The sequence below is a fragment of the Typopeltis vanoorti genome, chromosome 13 (genome assembly GCF_054136105.1).
Source record: "Typopeltis vanoorti isolate ZY-2024b chromosome 13, IOZ_Tvanoo_1.0, whole genome shotgun sequence".
Taxonomy (NCBI): domain Eukaryota; kingdom Metazoa; phylum Arthropoda; class Arachnida; order Uropygi; family Thelyphonidae; genus Typopeltis; species Typopeltis vanoorti.
In genome coordinates, this window is record NC_143561.1 from 115763301 (window position 1) to 115787906 (window position 24606).

Consider the following 24606-nt stretch of genomic DNA (forward strand, 5'->3'; position numbering starts at 1 on the left):
TGAAAAATCTCCTCAGTGTTAATCTGATGATAACCCGTCAAGATCTTAAATGTCTCAGTCATATCCTCCCTATGTTTTCTTTATACAAAATTCCTCAGTCTATCCTCATAATAAACATTATACAGTCCTAAAATAATTTTTGTTATCTGTCACTCACCCTCTCCAAGGTTATTTCATCCCTTTCAAATCCTGCTTACCAGATCTGAACACACAAATCCAGATGTGGTCTGATCAAAGCTTCATACAAGGAGACCACCACCCTTTTATCTGTCATGGTCAATGTCCTCCTCAATATTGCAGCAGTTTTCTGAAATCTTCACAACCTTTGAACTTCAAATTTCTATCTACATTCACCCCAAGATCTCTTGCTTCCTCCATTATAACTCCAGGTGAGTATGAAGTGTCCAGTCTGTGGATCCCAAATTTCATGAACTTGCACTTAGTTACATTAAATTGATTTCTCCATTCATTTGCCTACCTTTCAAATCCTCTTGAAGAGAAAACATCATTACCTTTACTAATAACCCATATGCCTTACCCTCACGCACTGCTGTTGTTACTCTATTGCAAAAGGTAATGATTTCTAAAACAAGATTGCCCTTTAATAAATCCATCCTCTTGCATAATAATAATAATGCCATTATCTGCCTAATTCTGTATGTGAATTCTTACCAGTTTCTCCAAAGTGTTAACTAGAGAAGAAATACAACCAGTAGAATAGTTTTATCAACTATAGTTTGATAACAGAAAGATTACCAAAACAAGCCTTAAATTACAAAATATTAAGAAAAAGAAAACCAGGAAGTCCACTTAAGAGACTCGACGATAACTTCTAAAGCCGGAACAGGCCACTTTAGGTCTAAATCTTTGACAAGCATGATGATGATGATGATAGTTTAATAACAGCATTCTGCCACCACCTTTATGCAATGGCACTATCTTATCTTCTTTCCACTCAGTAGGAACATTTCCTGTTGTAAGAATTTCATTAAACAGCCAAGTTAATGGTACAGTCGGTTCCACAGCACCGCCCTTAAAACACATGAAATTCCATCTAGTTGGCTTGCCTTACTGACATTTAGTGTACTCAGTATTCAGAATACATCCTCTTCATTCACTTCTAACTCTTCACCACTCCATATTCCTATAGGAATTAAGTTTGCTATACCAGATTGGAACACTCTAATAAAGTGATCATTAAATAGCTCAACTATGTCATCTGCATTGGTCACCCGAGTCCCATCTCCATCCAGCAAGGTAATCCAACCATAATCATTTTTTCCAAACTCACCACATAGTGAAAGAACTCCTTGCGATTCTCCTTGGATAGCAATACCTCACATAATCTAATTTTTCCTCCTTACAATACCAGTCACTTTCCAAGCTTGAGCCTTATATTCCTCATGCACCTGTTCTCTACCTCTTTCTTTGTCTTCCATGATCTCTTTTTCATCTGCAATTCCTCTTTTATTTGTCTTGTCATCCATTTGATTCCAGATTGCTTTATCTTCTTTGCTCAAGGTATATAGTCTGCATTGTTGTCAACAATTTTTTCTTAAGTATCTTCCTTGCACTACTGACGTCTCTTCCTTCAAATTGTTTCATCTATTGTACTGCTCCAAGATGGTTTTCAAGTCTACATTAGTTTTCTGCCTACTTGCCTTAAAATTGTACATAAATTCTTGATATATGCCTATTCATCCTCCAAGTCAGAACTGCATAGGCACTCTCACCATCTAGAGACAAGTATGTCTTCTCCGTCAATCAGATCCTCTATTGTTATGATGAAGTCCAAAACTCTTTATCCTTGTGTTTCTTTCACCACATGCTGCCTATGACAGCTATCCATGAAGAAATTCAAAAATTAAATTCCCTTAGTAGTATATGCTGCCTCCTCTACCCCATTTATATTGCTATAGTTAAAGTCCCCCATAATGATCACTTGCTTTGCACTTGCCAGACTAATTCTCCTGAACATTTCCTGCCCATCACCATTTATCTTTCCTGTCTGTAGCAACATCCATCTAAATAACTTGTCTTATAAATGCTTATCTCACTGTATACTCCCAAAGCCATTAGTCTTATTTCCACTGTGATTCTCAACTCTAAGAGAGCACGATTCATCTCTTATTGAGTAACACTCAACCATGTATATCCTCTTGCATTTTTGGAAATTATGGAGACAACTACCATGTTTGAATAAAAACTTTAGTTTACTATTACTAAAATTTTACAATTCGACGTTTCGACCTTTATGTCAAGGTCATCTTCTGGAGCGTACAAATATACACAAGAAACAAGCTATACTACAATCATACTGGTTCGTTAAAGACACTGACTAACCGCTACCACAATTGTTGGCCTGACCTCTGGTGAAGAAAAAAAAAAAAAAATTATACTTCAACGCTAGAGTCCTATTATTCGTGTTGTCTACTATATACATATATTAACATCATTCCAGCCAGTTGGAGTGGAATGGTTTCTAATACTAGCAGATTGGCTAGAGTCCTGACTTATGTTGAATCTTTCATATTAGGTTGGCTGAATATGTGCCATCCAGATCCTTGGAATTTTCATACCATCTTTATTGTTGATATTTGGGTGGTTTATCAGGATTTCGCAGGATTCTTTAAATTTTCTTTCGTACCATGTTTTTGTGCGGTGTAAGGAGCAGGTGCTTTTCCAGTTGATTTGGTGTAAGGTGTTAAGTGCATGGTCTGAGAGGCCTGCTTCACCATAATGGTTATATTTAATGTGTCTAATGTGTTCTTTCTTGCGTATAGGGATTGTCCGTCCTGTTTCACCAATGTACGGTAAGTTACAGGTGCAGCGGATGCAATAGACTCCAAGATGCGCTAATGGGAGGAGAGGATCCTTAGAGGAGCTGAATATGGTTTTAAGTTTAGTGGGTGGTTTAAAGGTGGCATTGAGGTTATAATGTTGTAGGATTCTGTTGATTTTTTCTGATAACTCTTTAATGTATGGGATGGCCATGGTTTTACTGTAATCTAGATTCGTTTTTGTTGTGGTTTTATAGAGTATTTTATTGACAGTATTTTTGTTATAGCCATTGTTTATGAATGTGTCACTAATGATTTTTAGTTCTTGTTTCAGGGCTTGCTGGTTACAGCAAATAGTTGTGGCTATGTTTTTAAGGGTGATTATGACTCCATATTTTTGTGCTGGGTGGTGATATGAATTCGCATGTATGTATTGGCCCGTGTGTGTTGGTTTTCGGTAGACCGTGAAGGATAGACTGCCTGAAGGAAGACGTGTAACTAGTGTGTCTAGGAACCGACCACCGACAAGCAAGAACCATGTGATTAACTTATCAAGCCACACCCTGAACAACGGCGAACTCACGCTGCTGAATAAAGGACTGAACTACGCAATAGCACCTAAAAAGGTAAACGAATTAGATTTTATCTACCACATTGAAAGAGGCATCAGATCCCTACCTAACAACATAGCAGACAAAATATGACTAGAAACCAGTAATGTCCTAAATACCAAGAAAACCATACAGAATAACCTGACTAAAACAGAATTAGCAGCAATTAAATCATTAAAAGCCAAACAAAACATAATAATAATGAAAGCTGATAAAGACAGTGCCACTGTGGTCCTTGACAGGTCAACATACATACTGCAAATGAACCAACTAGTAGCCGATAACAACACATATAAAATGGTAAATTATAACCCAACAAAGAGGATAAAGGACAAAACAGAAAAACTACTAAAGTCCATCACTTCTTGGCCACCAGACACAGTTAAAAAAACTCAAACCACACTATGCCCCCCCCCCCCCAGAATATATGGGGTTCCGAAAATACACAAACAAAATGTGCCCTTTCGACCAATAGTGGAAGGAATAGACAGTCCCAATTACCACCTAGCCAAGAAATTAGCGGCAACACTCAAGGAGTTGGTAGGTCATTCCCTCTCCTACATAAAAAAAACACACAACACTTTATGTAGGATTTTGTAATTGTGTCATTGATGAGGACATTAGTGAAAAGGGCAGAAACGTCAAAAACATAACACTCGACAAAGATGACTTATTAGTCAGTTTTGACGTTTCTGCCCTTTTCACTAATGTCCTCATCAATGACAATTCTCCTACTACAGAACAAATTTCCACCCGACATTACGGCCCTCTTTGCCCACGTACTAAAGTCCGGTTACTTCGTGTGTGGCAAAACAAATTCTACCTACAAAAGGAAGGTACAACCATGGGCTCACCATTATCCGCCTCCAATTGCGAACTTCTACATGGAAACCTTTGAGCAAAGGGCTCTTGATTCTGCCACGCTTCGACCGACAATCTGGCTCAGATACGTTGACGACGTGTTCGCGATCTGGCCGCATGGTCGACAAACGCTAAACTCATTCCTCAGCCACCTAAACAAACAACACGAGTGCATTCAATTTACCATCGAAATCGAAAACCAAAATTCACTCCGTTCCTAGACACACTAGTTACACGTCTTCCTTCAGGCAGTCTATCCTTCACGGTCTACCGAAAACCGACACACACGGGTCAATACATACATGCGAATTCATATCACCACCCAGCACAAAAATATGGAGTCATAAACACCCTTAAAAACAGAGCCACAACTATTTGCTCTAACCAGCAAGCCCTGAAACAAGAACTAAAAATTATTAGTGACACATTCATAAACAATGGCTATAACAAAAATACTGTCAATAAAATACTCTATAAAACCACAACAAAAATGAATCTAGATTACAGTAAAACCATAGCCATCCCATACATTAAAGGGTTATCAGAAAAAATCAACAGAATCCTACAACATTATAACCTCAATGCCACCTTTAAACCACCGACTAAACTTAAAACCATATTCAGCTCCTCTAAGGATCCTCTCTTCCCATTAGCGCATCTTGGAGTCTATTGCATCTGCTGCACCTGTAACTTACCGTACATTGGTGAAACAGGACGGACAATCCCTATATGCAAGAAAGAACACATTAGACACATTAAATATAACCATTATGGTGAAGCAGGCCTCTCAGACCATGCACTTAACACCTTACACCAAATCAACTGGAAAAGCACCTGCTCCTTACACCGCACAAAAACATGGTACAAAAGAAAATTTAAAGAATCCTGCGAAATCCTGATAAACCACCCAAATATCAACAATAAAGATGGTATGAAAATTCCAAGGATCTGGATAGCACACATTCAGCCAACCTAATTTGAAAGATTCAACATAAGTCAGGACTCTAGCCAATCTGCTATTATTAGAAACCATTCCACTCCAACTGGCTGGAATGATGTTAATATATGTATATAGTAGACAACACAAATAATAGGACTCTCGCGCTGAAGTATAATTTTTTTTTTTTTTTTTCTTCACCAGAGGTCAGGCCAACAATTGTGGTAGCGGTTAGTCAGTGTCTTTAACAAACCAGTATGATTGTAGTATAGCTTGTTTCTTGTGTATATTTGTACGCTCCAGAAGATGACCTTGACATAAAGGTCGAAATGTCGAATTGTAAAATTTTAGTAATGGTAAACTAGAGTTTTTATTCAAACACGGTAGTTGTCTCCATAATTTCCAAAAATGCAAGAGGATCACTGTGCAAGCCTAAAAGAAAGGAAATGTATATCCTCTCTATCCTTCCAAAATATGCTATCTTAAAGGTTGAGTATTTAATCCCAACCAAATAAAATAATAATAGTGAAAAAGAAATCAACATAGTAATTTCATTTTTGCAGGTGTCTACATAAGCATTGTTTAATATGATAATGTCGAAAAATACTAGAGTATTATTTGAATTTTTTAATGATAATAAATCTCCATTTTTATTCTTCTTCATTATCACAGTTTTACTACTTAATGATTAATACTAGATATATGAAACCTTTGCTGACTCACAGCAGACCAACCCTTATAGAAACTGTACCAACCTGCTGTTTGCCTCTGGCTCGCTTATTTACCAGCACAAGACAAATGACTCAGGTAAGTGATTGGAATGAACAGCAAATGATATTATAGAGGAGAAAAACAAGTAAGGATGTTTTGAGATTTTTGTTTTTTAATTTCAAATATCATAGCATAATTTATTTTGTAATATTCAAATGAGTATTTTAATTACTTTTCAAGTTGGAATTCATAGAGCTCTCCAGGGAACTACTTTTAAAGCTTCAAGGTTAAGTGTTAAAGTTATTAGCTCTGGAGATAGCAATAATAGATATGGAAATACTGACAATGCACTGGTTTTATACAAATGTCAGGAGTAAAGGGAATGAGTAAGTAGCAGTTATACTATTGGTTAAAAGATTACTGATATTAGTAAAACTTGGTTGACTGAGAAGTGTTACTCATGATGAGAGATAAATTAAGCCCTCTCAGGGTAGAAAATTAAAAGGGAAATGATACTAATAGCTTTGACCTTCTACATATGGCTGCAATTATTTTTGATATGGTGATATGGTGTGGGGTACTAATGGATAAGATATTTAGCAGGATGTTGCTGTAGACCAAGAAATATTTATCAGGAATTGTTTAGACAAATTAGTTGGCAACTGGAAAGAGAGTGATCATTATGGAGAACTTCAACCATAGCAACATAAGCTGGGAAAATACAATAATAGAGGAAATGAATTTTGGACTTCTTGAGGACAAGTATCTTAGGCAGTGTGTGGTAGAGGGAACACAAGAATAAAGAGTTTTGGACTTGTGTCATAGCATCAGAGGATCTCATTGTGACCGAGATGTCATACCCACACCCAACTATGTAATCCTGACTTGTAGGATAAATAGGCATGCAGAAATATCAAGGTGGAAGGAATTGATATGGAATTATAAGTTAGGCAATTATAATAAGCTTAGAAACCAACAAGAAGTAACAACAGATGAAAGAATTTAAAGACAGAGAGGTCAGCAGTGTGCAAGAAATAGTTAAGAAAAAATTAACAGAATGGCAGATTGTATACCTTAAGTAAAAAAAAGCAATTTGAAATAAAATGGATAGCCAGGGTAAAAAAAAAATAGGACTTGCAGATGAAAAGAGGTTGGGGAAGGCATATTAAAAAGGTTTGTTTTTTTTCTCTTTTTTGTCATTAAAGGAGTTTTTTTTTTTTTTTTTCCAGTAGGAAGAAAAATGATTCTATATGAATTACCTTGCTGGATGGAGATAGTAGTTGCATGACCAAGGCAAATGACAGTTGAGCTATTTAAAGATCACTTTATTATGGTGTTCTGTCCTGGTAAGGCAGTCTTTGTTCCTAGCAAAATGAGAAGACATGAAGGATTAGAAGTGAATGAAGAGGACGTTTTTGAAATACTGAGCACTCTAGATGTCAGTAAGGCAAGGGGAACTAGATAGGATTTTGCCATGTATCTTAAGAGAATGTTCTAAGGAACCAAACATGCCATTAATCTTGCTGTTTATTGAAAGTCTTGCAATAGGGCAGATTCCTAGGGAGTGGAAGGAAGATAAGATAGCTACATTGCATAAGGGCGGTGGTGGTAGAGTGGAAGTATCAAACTGTAGACCTGTTTGTATTTCTTCTATAGTTGTTAAGATTTCAGAGAAACTGGTAAGAACTCATATATGGAATTTGGCATATGAGGATAATATTTATTCAGGACAGTATGGATTTGTTAAAGGAAGCTCTTGTTTTAGTCATCTGGTTCCCTTTTACAATAGGGTAGCAAGAGCAGTGGATAAAGGTAAGAAGAGTCAGAAACGTATGTAAATTGAGTGACATTCTATAGATCTTCACAGTATTCAATCACTTGCCATATACTTTTGCATTTATCGTGAAATTAAAAGCACTGATTATTGCCAGTGCAATTCAGCTACTATCTTTCCAACATTTATTACAGGAGTCTTTCTTTTAAGGTTACACGGTGATCAGCATTCATATTAATTAAATTAGGGAAACAAAACACACGTGTTAAAAAGATTATTTTACTGATTAATAATAAAATAATAACTTTACATTTTGATCCCTGTATTGAGGTATCCTTCTGAAGATGACCTCAATACAGGGGTCGAAACGTAAAATTATTATTTTATTATTAATCAGTAAAATAATCTTTTTAACATGTGTGTTTTGTTTCCCTAATTTAATTAATATGAATTTATTACAGGAGGTCCTTTGTGTATTCCCCATTAAAAAAAAAAAAAAATCAGCAGATAGAATCGGATAACTCACATCAGTATCAAACTACTCCATCCATCTGGAAAGTACATGTTCGGAAAGGCCTTCATTCATTTGGCATAAAGCAGAACTCCATGTTGGAAGAAGTATCCTTATTATTATATTATAATTATTATCCCATGGAGTCAAAGACTCGTCTAGGAGTTCCTTTTGTAATACACACAGCTCATCATGCCCTGCCTTAAACACACTCAAATTCTCGGCAGACACTCTCAGAAAAGGCATTCATCTTTCATTCACAACTCTGCTTGCAAAAAATCTGCTTCTTAATGATATATGCACGTAAACACAAGAAAGATATTTAATTGACCAAACCATCCTCAGTGGTATTTTAAGAACAGTTTTAAAAAATGCAAGCTAGAATACTAACAATAGATCATTAAAAATAGAACACGGCGTGTGATGTTATATCACTAAGTATGAAACGGAATATTTTGAAGTAGAGACATGATTGAAAAAAAAATAAAAAAAAAATTAATGAGTAATCTTGATTAGACTTTCCCAGATTTTTGATATAGATATACAGTCATTACGATTCAGGTTGGGACGATGGAGCAAGGCCTCCACGCTTTCCTTGAACAAACATTCAAACCTATAACGGGATCTATGTAAGAGGCGAGTCCTGGACCAAAAGATACTGTGGTCAGTTTCAGTCCCATGTTGAGCCAATCCAGACTTTTCAGGTTTGTTGTGAAGAATGGAGGATTGATGTTGCTCCATTCTTGGACCATTGAGAGGGTGCTAGTGAGCCAAGCACTGCAGACGCGATTTGAAGAGCTCCCGATTCAGATAAGTTTACTAGGAATAATTAAGTATGTATGCGTAATTGTTTGAGTAAGAGCAGCTGTAAACGTTGTACGCTACCGGTATTATTAGTATGGTGATTTTTCTTGCCTAAACTAATTACGAAATCATTATTATTAGACCTAGTAACCTGCAGAGAGAAAAAAAAAATGGCAGCGGCATTGTCATTCCGTGATTTTAATTTAGATTTAAGTCGTTTCGTTAAGTGTGAAGTCTGTTATATGTATTCCTTCGATTACATAAATGATTTGTGGATGTTTAGTGCGGATGGAAGAAGGGTGTGTGCGAAGTGTGACTTGAACAAGGAACTGATGAATGCAAATATGAAATTGATGACAGAAAGTGTTAGTACCGATTGTGTCGCGAGTGCACGTTTGATGGAGAAGGATGGTGAGAAAGAGCAGTGAAAAAATGTTAAAAAATCAGGAAAAAAGAAAAAGAGCGATTTGAAAACTGTAATGGATGTTAAAAGGGATGAAAGTGAGGCAGAAAGAAACGAAATTGAGAGAACGAATGAAAGTAGAAATGGCGTGATGCAGAAATCGCAAATGAAAAAAATCGAAAGAATAAATGATAGCGAAAAAAGAATGAATCAGGGTGAAAGTTGGATGCATGTTGGACCGAAAGTACTGAAATAAAAAAAGGTTGAATGACAGTAAACGTGAGAAGAATAATAGCGAAAGTTGGACGCAGGTTAGTCTGAAAGTACAGAAACAAAGAAAGATAAATGAGAGTGAAAGTTGGACGTATGTTGGACCGAAAGTACGGAAACAAAGAAGGATGAATGAGAGGGAAAGTGAGAAGAGGGGGGTCGAGAGTTAGAAAGTTAGAAAGAGTTAATGATAGAGAGAATGTGTCGCAAGATTCGGAAGGTGAAATGAAATGGATGCGGAATGAAATTAAGAGAATTCAGGTCAAAACTATTAAAAAAAATCATGATGGCATGAAAGAGGTAACAAAAGATGAGCGAGTGGCATTGTATGGCGACTCCATTATTAAAGGTGTGCTAGAGGATAAAATGCACAAGGTATGTTTTCCAGGTGGTAAAATGAGTAGAGTGATTGAGGCATTGGATATGAGGCGGGAGCAAGCAAAAGAGTTAATTGTATTAATTGGTGCAAATGATTTGAGAGAGAACAAAGAGCATGTTAAAATGAATGTCAGGAGATTGCTTGGAAAGATATAAGAGAATAGTGTGACAGGAAGGGTAGTCAGTGTGTTGCCTAGGTATGATTGTGGTGAAATGAGGCGGAGAGCAAGGATTATGAATGATATTCTGGCTGAAATGTGTGAGGAGATGGGAGTACAGTTTGTTAATGTGTGGAATGAGTTTGAGGGGTGAAGTGAGCTGTATGGGAGTGATGGACTGCATTTGAGTGGTTATGGTGTGAGTCGCTTGGAGAGACTGCTGCTGGAAGGTAGAGAAGTAAATAGAGAGAATGAATCAGATTGAGAGGGGAGTGATGTGGAAGAGCAGGAGAGTAAGATAGGAGAGATTAAAGAAGTGGAAATGAATGGGGAAGCGAGTGGTATGCGTATAGAAATTGAGAGAATGGCTGTGCAAGAAGCGCAGGGAAACGGGGATGCTCAGGGTGTACAGGGGTACACAGCGTGAGAAAGGTGGATGCTCCAAGAGGAGGTGAGAGAGCATGTGTAGGCAGGAAAGAAATGGGATGACCAGGGATCAGGAGGAAACAGATGGAATTGCAAAGGGTTCTGAAATGAAGAAGCAGAAAGCGAAATGGCCCCAGTCCAGCATGGAGAGTTCACATCAAGAGGGTGGTATCAGTGGAATTAGCTGTAGATCCAGAAATGAGCTGTTGTGTTTGTATACCAATGCTAGAAGTATAAGAAACAAGGCAGATGAATTTTTTGCACTAATTGCGTCTGTGCACCAAAAGATTGTCGGAATAAGTGAGACATGGTTAGATGAGGACGACATCCTGACAGGAATAGAGATGGAACGGTATGATGTGTTTCGTGAGGACAGAAGGGGTAAAAAAGGGAGGGGGGGAGTGCTATTGATGATAGAGCAACAGTTATGTCCATACAAGGTAGAGATGCAAGAGGGAAATAGGGCCAGTGGTTTTTGAGGCAGTATGGTGTGAGATAGAGGTGAATAGAATCAAATACTTGGTGGGATGTTGTTATAGACCTGGTAGTGTGGATGGTGGTGATAGTGAAATGTATAGTCAAATAAGCCAAGCAAATAAGAAAAGGGTGATCATTATGGATGATTTTAATTATGGCAAGATAGACTGGAATGAAGAGATAGCTACAGGAAGTAAAGAAAATGAGTTTTTGAGGGATAACTACCTCACACATTATGTAATAGAAGGCACACGAGGATTAAGGGTCTTGGATTTGGTCTTCTCATCGGAGGATGTAATTATAAATGGGGTGTCAAATCATCCACCAATTGGTGAAAGTGACCACGAGGTGATTACCTGGGTGGTTGCCAGCAGTGCAAGGACCCCTGTGAAAAAAGGCTATATGTGGAACTACAAGGGAGGGGGGGGTGATTATGAAGAGCTCAGGAGACAGCTTGCAGGTGTAGCATGGAATGAGGAGTTAGCTGGAAAAGAGATCAATGCAGCTTGGGGGATTTTCAAAAATTATTTAGTAGATGCAATGTCTAAATGTATACCACGGGTGAGAAGGTTAAATAAGGTAGGCGTGAGATGGATGAATAAAGAGATTAAGCATGCGATACAGAGAAAAAGGGCATTGTGGAAGCAGCATAAGAGAAGTGGAAGTAACCAATTTCATGAGGTCTACAAAGACCAGGCAAGGAGGGTGACTTGGTTGGTGAGAGTAGCTAAAGAGGGGTATGAACAGCAGTTAGCTAAAAAAAAAAAAAAAAAAAAAAATCAGCTAATGCCTTTTTTTTTTTTTTTTTTTTTCTAATGAAGCCAAAAAGAATCCTAGGGAGTTCTTTCGATATGTAGCCAGCAAAAGAAAGAATGATTATGGAAGGATGACATTGATTGGAGGAAATGGTATAAAGACAGCTGATGCAGAATGTGTGGTGGAGATACCTAATGAGCAGTTCATAAAGATCTTTAAATCTTGTGAATGTGACTTCATGGAGAGATTGAGAGCGGTTGATGATGGGGAGGAGAGACTGACTGTAAGTGAGCAAGAGGTGTTTGGGGAGTTGAGTACACTAGATATAAATAAGGCTGTGGGACATGATAATATATCACCGCGTATTCTGAAGGAATGTGCCAGAGAGTTGACACCTGCCTTGACATATTTTTTTAATACGAGTCTTGCACTTGGGGTGCTTAAGGGTCAAAGCTGTATAACTGAGAGGAGACCTCCACATAGCCTTTAAAGGAATGCGGAGAACCGACCAGGGCTTCTGACCTAATGTCCAATCCTCACCTTCTCGTGGTGCACCCTGTTGGGTATCTACTTTGATACTGAACGAACGAGGATGGGCTGGCAATTTGGGATTTAGCCGACCAAATTGTATTCTTATTGGTTAAACCAAAATAAAAAATGATTTTACAACATGACAAAATTTCATGCCGGCTGGGGCGTCGCCCGGTTAAACAAGGCCCCCGTTGTTTTCGCCAGGGAACCAGGGCGAACAGCGAAAAGTCAGCTACTGGAACAAATCTGAAAACAAACCCCAACTCAACATCACCAGAGTTAAAGATCGGTACTATCAACGTATGAAGCCTGAATGGCAAAGAAATGGAGCTAGCTGAGGAATTAGATAAGTACCAGATCGACATAATAGGGGTGACTGAAACAAAAAAGACCAAAACTGGTGAGATCTTTCTGAGCAATAAATACAAAATGTTATATTCAGGCAATGACAATCAAGGAAAAGAAGGAGTAGCCATAGTATTCAACACAAAATACGAGGCTAATCTTCTTGAATGGCAGTCAGTCTCAAGTAGAGTAATGTGGGCAAATATGAGAATGGGGAACTGGACAATGAGACTTATTTGTGCCTATGGTCCCACAGAAGGTTCTACTAAGGTAGAAGTGGAGGAATTTTTTGAGGCTTTAGAAAAAGCAACTGACACAATGAAAAAGGAAAAGTTGGTCCTTGTTGGGGATCTAAATAGCAGAGTAGGAAATGATTGTGAGACATACAAAAATATTTTGGGAAAATTTGGAGAAAAGAGCAAAGCTAATAATAATGGCAAATATCTGTTGGATTTCTGCTCAGGACATGGACTGGTTATTACTAACACCATGTTCCAACATAAAAATGTGCACAAATTCACATGGAGAGAAGAGGCTAGGAATAAGAAAAGTCTCATTGACTATGTTATTGTTGATAGTGATGTTTTCTCCCTGGTGCAGGACACCAGAGTGTACAGAGGATTTGAAATTGGAAGTGATCACTATTTAGTCTTGAGCAGGATAAAATTGAATTTCATATTGAAAAGAATAACATGTAAGAAAGTTTTAAAGCGAATAAAAGTTGAGTAGCTCTCAGATGTGAACTGTAGACTAAAATACAGAAATATTATTGAAAAGAAAATGAAAGAGTTTGAGAACAGGAATCAAACCTTGGAGATTCAGTGGCAAACTCTGAAGGAAACATTGATTGATTCTGCCAGAGAGGCATGTGGTGAGGTTGTGTGCAAGGATAAAAAAAATCAGAACTCCCTGGTGGACACAGGAAGTTAAAGAGGCAGTGAAGGAAAAGAAGAAAGCATATCAAAAGTTCCTGGCAAATAAGTCAGCTTTTACTCTTACAGAATACAGAGACAAATGTAAGAAAGCTAAACAGTGTGTAAAACTTGCTAAACAAAAGTCATGGGAGGACTTTGGCAAGAATATAGAAAATAAATATCAAGAAGGTGGCAAAATATTCTGGAGGTTGTTGAAGAAGCTTAGAAATGGAGGAAAGAGTGCTGTAAAAGGAATTACAGATGATAAAGGTGAAATGAAAACAGGAGAAAAAGATATCCTTGAAGTATGGAGTAATTACTTTGAAAAACTGCTAAATGAAACAAGCAGTGATGACAGCACAGTGATAAAAAACACTGACCAGGCATGCAGTCAGGAATACATATCCATACTTGAAGTAGAAAAAGCCATCAAAGGCTTGAAATGTGGAAAGGCAGCAGGAGTAGATGATATTTGACCAGAAATGCTGAAGTATGGTGGTATAAGAGTCTTACAGTGGCTGCACTGCATAATTCAGAAAGCCTGGACAGAGGGACGAATTCCCGATGATTGGAGTAGAGCTCTCATAGTACCCATATATAAAAAGGGAAATAAAACTGAATGTGAGAATTACAGAGGTATTTCCCTACTGAGTGTTCCTGGCAAGATCTATGCAAGTATACTTGAGAAACGGTTGAGAAGAATTGTGGAAGAAAAGCTTGGTGAAGAACAAGCTGGATTCAGGCCAAATAGAGGCTGTCAGGATCAGATCTTCACTTTACGACAAATAGTCGAGAAAGCATGGGAATATAACACAGATCTGTATTTAAGTTTTGTCGATTTGGAAAAAGCATATGACAAGGTGCCAAGAGAGAAGCTATTCAATACGCTGCAGTTATATGGTGTCAATGGGGCATTATATCAAGCGATACTTAGTCTTTATTTGAGTTGTGAGTCAGCAGTTAGAATTGAAGGAAGTAGAGGAAGATGGTTTAATGTTAAATCTGGTGTGAGACAAGGATGTACATTATCCCCTCTGTTATTCATTATCTATATGGATCACATTATGAAGGAATGTGGTATTAAACCTGATATCAAAATTGGAGATGTTAATGTCAGCTCTTTGCTTTATGCGGATGATGTTATACTTCTAAATAAATCCGCTACAAGTCTGCAAGATTCTCTGACTAAATTGAATAGCTGTTGTAATAGATATGGTATGAAGGTCAGCAATAAAAAGACAAAGACAATGAAAATAGGCAGAATCATTGAAAATGTCAACTGTGTTGTGAATGGAGAACCTGTGGAACAAGTAAAACATTTCAGCTACTTATGCACAATTTTTACTGAAGATGGTAAACTAAATATAGAAATAGACAACAGAATCAGCAAAGCTGGTATGGTGGGAAGTCAATTGAATAAATTCATATGGAATAAGAAAGAAATTAGTCGGAACACTAAATTAGCTGTATACAAGACAGTGTTCAAACCAATTTTAACTTATGGATCTGAGAGCTGGGTCAGAAGTAAAACACTTGACCAAAGACTAGAGACCGCAGATATGAGAGTCCTGAGAAAGATTAGAGGCGTGAACAGATGGCATCAATGGCAATATCATATTAAAAACGAGGATATTAGGAAAGAACTTGACATTGTCAGCATCCAGGAATGCGTTAGCAGAGCTAATCTCAGATGGTATGGTCACTTAAATAGAATGGGAGAGGAAAGATTAGCAAAACAAGTGTTCTCTGCCAGGTTAGCAGGAAAACGACCCAGAGGAAGACCAAGATATAGGTGGATTGATACGGTACAAAGTGCCTTAGACGATAGAAATATAAGATCTGATAATGTTGGAGTCTTGACAAGTAACAGACTGATTTGGAGGAAAATTGTAGATAGGAAGTTAGTAATGATGTAATTTTTTCATGTAGTACTGTCATATCCTGTACACCCCTTGAGGGTACATGGCAGGAATTTGATGATGATGAGTCTTGCACTTGGTCAAATTCCTTAAGAGTGGAAGGAGGGCAAGATTGTGCCACTTCATAAAGGAGGTGATCGAACTCAAGCATCAAACTATAGGCCTATCTCTGTGTCAAGTGTTGTGGTTAAGTTGTGGGAGAAGCTTGTGAGAACTAGGATCCAGAGTTGGGTTGACAACAATGGTATAATCTTTGATGGACAGCATAGATTTGCTAAAGGGAGGTCATGTTTTAGTAATCTACTTACTTATTACAATAAAGTGACTGCTTCCTTGGACAGAGGAGAAGGATACACAGTAATATACTTGGATTTCGCAAAAGCTTTTGATAGAGTACCTCATGAATAGTTGACAGTCAAACTAGAGCAGATGGGGTTGGATATTAGATTAGTGCACTGCATTGGAGACTGGCTATCTGATAGGTATCAACAAGTTGTGTATGGGGGTGCGATATCCATGAAAAGGAAAGTCACTAGTGGAGTGCCCCAGGGATCTGTTTTAGGGCCATTACTATTTAACTTGTATATTAATGATATTGGTGAAGATTTGGATGGAGATATTCAGTTGTTTGCAGATGATGCAAAGTTGGGACGAACCATAAAGAGTATTGAAGATGTTGTGGCCTTGCAAGAAGACTTGAATAAATCGAGTGATTGGGCAAGCAAATGGGGATGTGAGTTCAATGTTGCAAAATGTAAGGTTTTAAAATTTGGAAAACAAAGATGTTATGCAGAATTTATTCTTGGTGAGAATATATTGTTGGAAGTAGAGGAAATAAGAGATCTTGGGGTGATGGTGGATAAGGATCTAAAATTTAGGGGACACATCGCGAAAATTGTGAAGACAACACAGACTTCTGGGAATGATGCGGAGGACACTGACGTGTAGAAGTAGGGAGATTCTTGTTCCATTGTATAAGGCTCTGATTAGGCCACACATGGACTATTGTGCCCAGATTTGGTCACCTGGTTTTCAGAAGGATGAAGAGATGTTGGAAAGAGTCCAAAGGCGACTGACTAAGGTAGTTTCTAACCTCTGGAATGTTGAGTATGAGGAAAGATTGAGAAGATGTAATTTGCAGAGTCTTGTGGAGAGAAGGAAGAGGGGAGACATGATAGAGACCCGCAAGTTAGTAAAGGGGTGTTATAAGATCAATGGTGGAGAAGTTCTACAGAGAATAGTTGGAAATCAGGGGAGAACCAAAGGTCATCCCTGGATACTGTATAAAGAGGGTGTGAATAGGGGAGTGAGAGGCAGGTTTTTTTCATGCAGAGTTGTGACTGATTGGAATGCCTTGCCTAAGAGTGTAGTGTCTGCAAGGAGTTTGAGTGTGTTTAAGACACGGTATGATGAGATGTGTGTGTGATAAAAGGACCTCCCAGATGAGTCTTTGGCTCCATGAGGTCTTGTTTAATAATAATCAGTGACTGGCTGTTGGATAGGTATCAGAAAGTTGTATATGGGGAGTGCATTATCCTGAAAGAAGATTACTAGTGGTTCACCACAGTGGTCAGTTTTGGGACCATTGTTGTTAAATTTGTATTTTAACACCCCTACAGACTGAGGTGGATAAACAGTGAGACTGAATTGCACTTCTTATCCATGTTATTCAATAGGTGTTAGAATTCTATCCAGATTTAGCTTGATATCTATTGACGTCCTGGCCGGTTGTGGGGTTAATGATATTGGGATAGGCTTAACTATTGATGTGTGCAAAACTGGGGAGAGCAGTGCAGAGTCAAGTGGATGTTATGGCCTTACAAAGACTTCAATAGATTGCATGAATGGGCAGGTAAGCGGAACTGTCAATTCAATGTTGCAAAGTGGAAGGTTTTGAGATTTGGTAAGCAACAATGGGATGCAAAGTATACACTTGGTGGGGAAACTTTAAAAGGAAGTAGAGGAGATGAGAGCTCTAGGGATGGTGGACAAGGACTCGAAATTCAAGGACCATGTTGCACAAGTTCTGAAGATGTCACATCGGATAATGGCAATGATTCAGAGGACCCTGACATGCAGAAATAGAGAGGTTATGATATCATATAAGGCATTGATCAGGCCTCATTGTTGTGCACAGATTATTGTGCACAGGTTTGGTAGCTGGGTTTTCATGGTGATGAGGATATGTTGTAAAGAGTCCAGAAAAGATTCACAAAGGTTGTCAGTGGTCTTTGGAATGTTGAGTATGAAGAGAGATTGCGAGAATGTAAGTTGCAAAGTCTGATGAATAGGAGGAAGAGGGGGAAATATGATTGAGACATAAGCTAATCAGGGGTTGTTGTTGTTATTATTTCGGGCTACTCCAGGGAGTCCTTAGACTCATCGAGGGAGGCCCTAAACTCCATGTCAACACAACTATTTGACATTCTCACAGTATCTATCATACCTTGCCTTGAACTCGCTCACTGTCATAGCACCCACAACAGACTCTGGCAGCTTATTCCACTCATTTACCACTCTAATAGTAAAGAACCCAGCTCTAACACCCCTGCTAACCACACACTTGCCCAGCTTCCATAGGTGTCCCCTAGTTCTCCCACCACCAGTCCTGATCTCAAAAATATCCTCTGAATTAATCTTATAGAATCCTTTTAGCAATTTGAATGTCTCAATCATATCTCCCCTTTTCCGCCTATCAACTAGTTTCTGCAACCCACAAATCTTCAACCTGTTCTCATATGGTTCATTCCATAGACCTGCTACCATCTTAGTCACTCGCCTCTGGATTCTTTCCACCTCCTCCCCATCAAGAAGGAACCGAGGTGACCAAATCTGGGCACAGTAGTCGAGATGAGGTCTTATCAGGGCTCGGTACAGAGGTATAATAACTTGCTTGTCTCTGCTCGTCAAGGTATTTTTCAACAACCAAGTGAGTTGATGAGCTGTTTTAGCTACTTTTGCAATGTGTCCCCCTAAACTTCATCTCCCTATCCACCAAACACTCCCAAGTCCCTGGCCTCATCAATCTCTTGGAGTACAGTTCCACCAATGTGGTATACTGCTGCTAATCTTTTCACCCCAAAATGCATAACCTTACACTTTGTCACATTAAATTGACATCCATTCTCCTTAGCCCAGAACTCCAATCTATCTAAGTCATCCTGCAAGACCTTTGACATCTTCTGCATTCACTATCGCCCTACCCAACTTTGCATCATCAGCGAACAAATGAACTGTTTCACTTAGATCCTTCCCTATATCGTTAATGAACAGATTAAACAGCAGTGGTGCAAGAACAGAATCCTGCGGCACACCACTAGTCACAGGCCGTCTTTTGGACTCCACTCCTGAATAAACTACTCTTTGATATATCTCCATCAACCACCCACCTATCCATCTCACCAACTCTATATCCATTCCCATATGTTATAGCTTACGGATTATAATTCCATGTGGTATCCTGTCAAACGCTTTTGCCAGGTCCAGCAGTATCACCGTAAACCCATTTCCCTTATCCAGTTCTGCTGTCACCTTGTTATAGAACTTGAGCAAGTTACTGAGGCATGATCTACCCTTCACAAAGCCATGCTGTCCCCTGTACAGTATCTCATTTTCATTAATCCATTCCTGTATTTTTCCCTTGACTACTTTCTCCAAGACCTTGACAATGACTCCTGATATGCTGATCGGTCGGTAATTTGCCACCATAGTCTTGGATCCTCCTTTATGCAGTGAAACTATTTTCCCCTCTTTCCACACCTTCGGGACTAAACCAGACCTGAGACTCAGATTAAACAACATGGTCATGGGCACTGATAATTCCTTAGTTGCTTCACACAAGACCCGTGCCGGTATACCATCCAATCCCACAGATGTATTCATATTAAGGTTCTGTAATAGACTATTCACCTCCACTTCATTCATCACAATTCCCGTATAAACTAATGGTTCGTTCATTTTTTCAATGTCACCACCTGGATGATATACTTTTGCAAATACTTTTGCAAAGTGCGCGCTCAGTAACTCCACTATATCGACTGGTTCAGTGACCTCCTTACCATCGTCATTCCTTAAAATCATTTTGCAATGTACAGTTTTTTCTTGCTTGCAGCATATTGAAAGAACTGTTTGGGATTCTCTTTTGCTTGCATAGCTAGTTTCCTTTCATAATCGGCTTATGCTGTTTTTACCACACTCGTTACCCTTCTGGCCTGCACTTTATACCATTTGTGTGCCTGCAGGTCACCCCTTTCTTTAAATTCCCTCCACAGTTGTTTCTTTTTTTGCAGCTCAAGCTTAATGGTGTTATTCATCCATTTAACCTGTACTTGTTTTACTATTCAGACCTTAGGTATACAATCAGCCATAACCTCCTGTAAATGTTCCTTGACCACTTCCCATGCACTATCTACGTCCAGCCCTTGCAGTTGTACATGCCATGGCACTGATCCAAGCAATCTCCTAAGCTTGTCAAACTTGCCAGCACGGTAATTCCACATATACCCTGTCTTAGTCAAAAATTCCACACCTTTAGTCACCTCCCAGGTCAAGACCTTATGATCACTCTCACCAGTAGGTGGCAATATGGTCATATTCGTTACAGTCAAATTGTGAGATGCTATTACCAGGTCAAGCACTCTCACACCCCTAGTATTTTCAATTACATGCTGTCTCAGATAGTTATCCCTTAATAATTGAATAAAATCCATTTCCTTCCTCGCATGTGTCCTCTCCTCCTTCCAATCGATGTTACCATAGTTGAAATCCCCCATAATAATTACCCTCCTCCCACTCACTTCATCAATTTGTTTATGCATACTATCTCCACCATCTATTCCATCACCTGGTCTATAGTAGCACCCAACTGTATATTTTATTCTGCCAGTCTCAATCTCACACCAAATAGCCTCAAATGAGCTCCTTTCACTATCCTGCAATACAACTTCAATTCTCCTTGCTGCAGTTCATCAGCTATCATGAATAACACCCCTCTCCCCATTTTATTCTCTCTGTCCCTCCTAAACACACTATAACCTACACATTCTATCCCACTAACTATATCATCTTCCGTCAGCCATGTTTCACTAATGCCAATAACCTGTGACCAGGAAGAGCCAATCAAGGCCAAAAATTCTTCCTTCTTGTTCCTAATACTCCTGGCATTAGTATACATGAAATGCAGTGATCCCTTTGTCCCACCCCTATCTTGATGCATTATTCTAAATGTCCCATTCCCATTTTTTGTCCTTAGTGCTGGCTCGGTTACATTATATTAATTTTTACACTCAACCGTCTCACTGAAGTTTGCATATCCACTCCCCCCCCCCTCCTTGGTAGTTCTAGTTTCCCTGGTTCTGCACATCCATTTTCACTTCATTCAGCAACACTTTTTCCAGTCTCCGCACACCAAGTCCCTTCAAATGCAGGCCATCCATCTTGTATAAGTCCTTTCGCCCAGCAAACTTATTCCACACATCCACAAATTCCACACCACACCGTCTGTATAACCTGTGCATAATGTCATTTGCAATTATGGCCCTCCTTCTAAACTCCTCTCTGTCATACCGCAGCAACAGACTCACCATTTTAACTCTGTCACTCTTTTCTTTCGCTACCTTTAACAATACTTTCAAGTCCTCTCTGATAAAAAAATTTATCACCTTTCAGTTCATTCTTACCTGCCACAATTATTAATTCTTTCACCCTTGTATGAAAAATCAACTTATCAAGTTGACAAAGAAGAGATTTTTCATACAATGGGAGAGGAGGGAATAGAACAAGAGGCCATTGCTGGATACTGGATAAAGAGCGTGTCAGGAGAAGGTTTTTTTACAAGGGGAGTGATTGGTGAGTGGAATGCATTGCCTGAGTGTGTTGTGAATGTAGACATGTTGAATCAGTTTAAAGCACAGCTGGATGAGCAGTGTGTGCAATAGTGTGTATCTCCCACAATGAGTCTCTGACTCCATGGTCAGATGTTAATAATAATTATTATTATTATATGGCTTTAAATAAATATTATTACTTATGAGGGCTATTCGATAAGTCCATGCAAAGTCTAAGAGATTGTGCCAACAGTATGTATCGAGGTTATTTTTAGTTGCTGGCAACTGTTGGAGGATCACACACTAAGTTTCAGTCAGATGGATCTATTACTGTGTGTTTGGCGTTCATTTGAATCGATCAAGTACTGTGATTTGTGAAAAATAGATGAGAAAGAATTTCATGTAGTGATTAAACATTACTTTTTGAAAGGCAAAATAGCTCAGGAAACCAAAGCTAATCTTGATAAACATGATAGTGCATCTGCATCTTCGATTAGAATGGTATATAAGTGGTTTAGTAACTTTCGAAGTGGCCATATGAGCACAAGTGACGCTGAACATTCTGGATGCCATGTTGAGGTCACTACCCCAGAAATTATTGAAAAAAATCCATGATATGGTGATGGATGATAGAAGAGTGAAGGTGCGTGAAATTGCTAAGGCTGTGGGCATCTCAAATGACCACATACATAATATTTTACATGAATATTTACATATGAGAAAACTATCCGCAAGATGGGTGCCGCGTTTGTTCACACTGGAGAAAAAGCATCGATGTGTGAACTGTTGCAAGGACAGCTTGAAGCTGTTTCAATGGAATCCAGGGGAATTTTTGCGTCGTTTCGTAACAGTGGACAAAACATGGATTCATTACTACCAGCCTGAGACCAAGGAACAGTCAAAACAGTGAGTTGCAAGTGGGGAATCTGCACCAAAGAAAGTGAAAACCATTCCTTCAGCAGGAAAGGTTATGGCCACCATCTTCTGGGATGCTCGTAGCATAATCTTCATAGACTTCTTGGAAAAGTGCAAAACAATTACTTGAGTGTATTATGCATCTATAGACGTCCTGGCCGGTTGTGGGGTTAATGATATCGGGATAGGCTTAACTAGTGATATGTGCAAAACTGGGGAGAGCAATGCAGAAGATTCTTTTCCACTAACATACCCACTCAGTCTTCTGAGCAATTGTGACTGCAAAATTGTTTGATTTACTCTACGAAGTCCTTTTGCATCCTCCCTACTCTCCAGATTTGGCTCCCTCTGATTACTGTCTGTTTCCAAACATGAAAAAATGGCTGGAAGGAAAGAGATTTTCATCAAACGATGAAAATCTCTTTTCATCGTTTGCCAAAACAACTGCCTATTTTGAAGAGTTGGACAAATAATACTATATGGATGTGATCAAAAAACTCGAGCAGTGTTGGACTAAGTGTATAGACCTCAATGGAGACTATGTTGAAAAATAAAAAAAAGTTTGTCCCAAAAAAATGTTTTCTTCATTTTTGCTCAGACTTATCAAACAACCCTCATATTTCCTTGTTTGTTTTAATCAAAGAATGCACGGAATTATATCCACACAGTGTGGAGATAAAAGAAGAAAAAAGAGGCAGGGATTTTGAAGTGGTATGATGTGAAGTTGATAGAATGAGATATTTGGTTTGATGCTGATGCAGGCCAGAGAATGTGGAGAGTGAAGACAATGAAATCTGTAATCAACTTGGCTTAGTGAGCAGTTGAAGGGTGATCATTATTGGTGATTACAATTAAGGCAGTATTGATTGGAATGAAGAGATAGCATCAGGAAATAAGAATGAATTTCTTGAAGGCTTATGGGACAACAATCTTAGGTAGTATGTAACAGAGGGTACACAACAATTAAGAGTTTAAAATCTGGTTATCACCAGAGGAAGTGATTGTGAACAGAGCATCTAATCTTCCCCAAGTTGGTGAGAGTGATCCATGAAGCGAATACCTGGGTTGTAGCCAATCATAAGAGATGAGTAAAGAAGGGATATAATTAAAACTAGGTTGGTGATTGTGAAAAGCTTAGAAGATAACTGGGAGCTATAGCTGGAAAGAGGAACTGAATGGAAATTAGCAGATGCTGCTTGGGCATTGATCTAGAACTCTTTAACAGCAGCAGTGTCTGAATGTATTCCAAAGGTGAAAAGGCTTAATAAGGTGAATTAAATGGATGAATGAATGAAGAGGTTAAGTGTAGGCAATACTAGATGAATGTTGATAATAATCATTTGCTTGAAAAATACAAAGGCAGGCTGGGACAGTGACTTGGTTGGTAAAAGACAGCAAAAGTATGAGCAGCAATAAGCCAATTAAGCTAAGAAAATTCCTAGTGCATTCTTTCGACTTGTGGTAAGTAGAAAAGTGACTATGAAGATGATGATAGTTAATAACAATGATAGATTGGTAACTGATGCAAAGTATATAGTTGAATTATTCAATGGGCTGTTTATCATGGTAATTTGTAGTCATCAATGGGACAGCATGAAAAGCTGGAATCTAAAGGATTAATATAGGAAGGACTGATGGTGAGTAATCAGGAGGTATCTTAGGAATTAAGTAAATGTTATGTTAAAGCAGAAGAACATCAGTATATCACTGTGTCTTGAAGGACTACTTTAGGAAATTAATGGCATCCTTGGCAAACCTTTTTAAAATGAGTCTTGCAACAGGGCGAGTCCTAAAGTAGTGGAAAGTGGGAGAAATTGTTCCACTTCACAGGAAAGGAGAGATAAAATGAAGGCTACAAATTGTAAGCCAATTTTTGTTTTTGGAGTTTTCTTAAAGTGTTAGAGAGGTTGACCAGGAGTTTAGAATTGCATTAATATTAGCAGCATTCTTTATGATGGTCAGCATGTTATGTCAGGAGGATGTCGTATTTTAGCAGTCTGCTTATGTACCACAACAAGGTAACAAATTCACTGGATAAGGGAGATACATATACATTGGTATACTTGGGTTTTTCAAAGCCCCCCCCCCCCCCCCCGGTAGATTGCCATATGACAAGGTAGTAAATAAATTGATATAGGTGAAATTGAATAAGAGGCTAGCAAGTTGAATTGGGGCAGTTGGCTGTCAGATAGATATCAGCAGGTTATGCACGGAGGACTGGTATCCCAAAAGGGAGAGAGTCACTAGTTAACTTGTAAATTAATGAACTGCAGAGAAGCTTAATTGGAGATATGCAGCTC

The 24606-nt window shown here is 38.6% G+C and overlaps 1 protein-coding gene across 1 annotated transcript in view; it reads left to right on the plus strand.

The window, feature by feature from the left end:
* LOC150100485 (sodium/hydrogen exchanger 9-like) overlaps window positions 1–24606 on the plus strand; it is a 481199-nt gene that overhangs the window by 407137 nt on the left and 49456 nt on the right. Inside the window, exon 16 of the mRNA XM_090402508.1 lies at window positions 5888–5996. Coding sequence (XP_090258634.1) covers window positions 5888–5996 — 109 coding nt within the window. The remainder of the gene's footprint in view (window positions 1–5887; window positions 5997–24606) is intronic.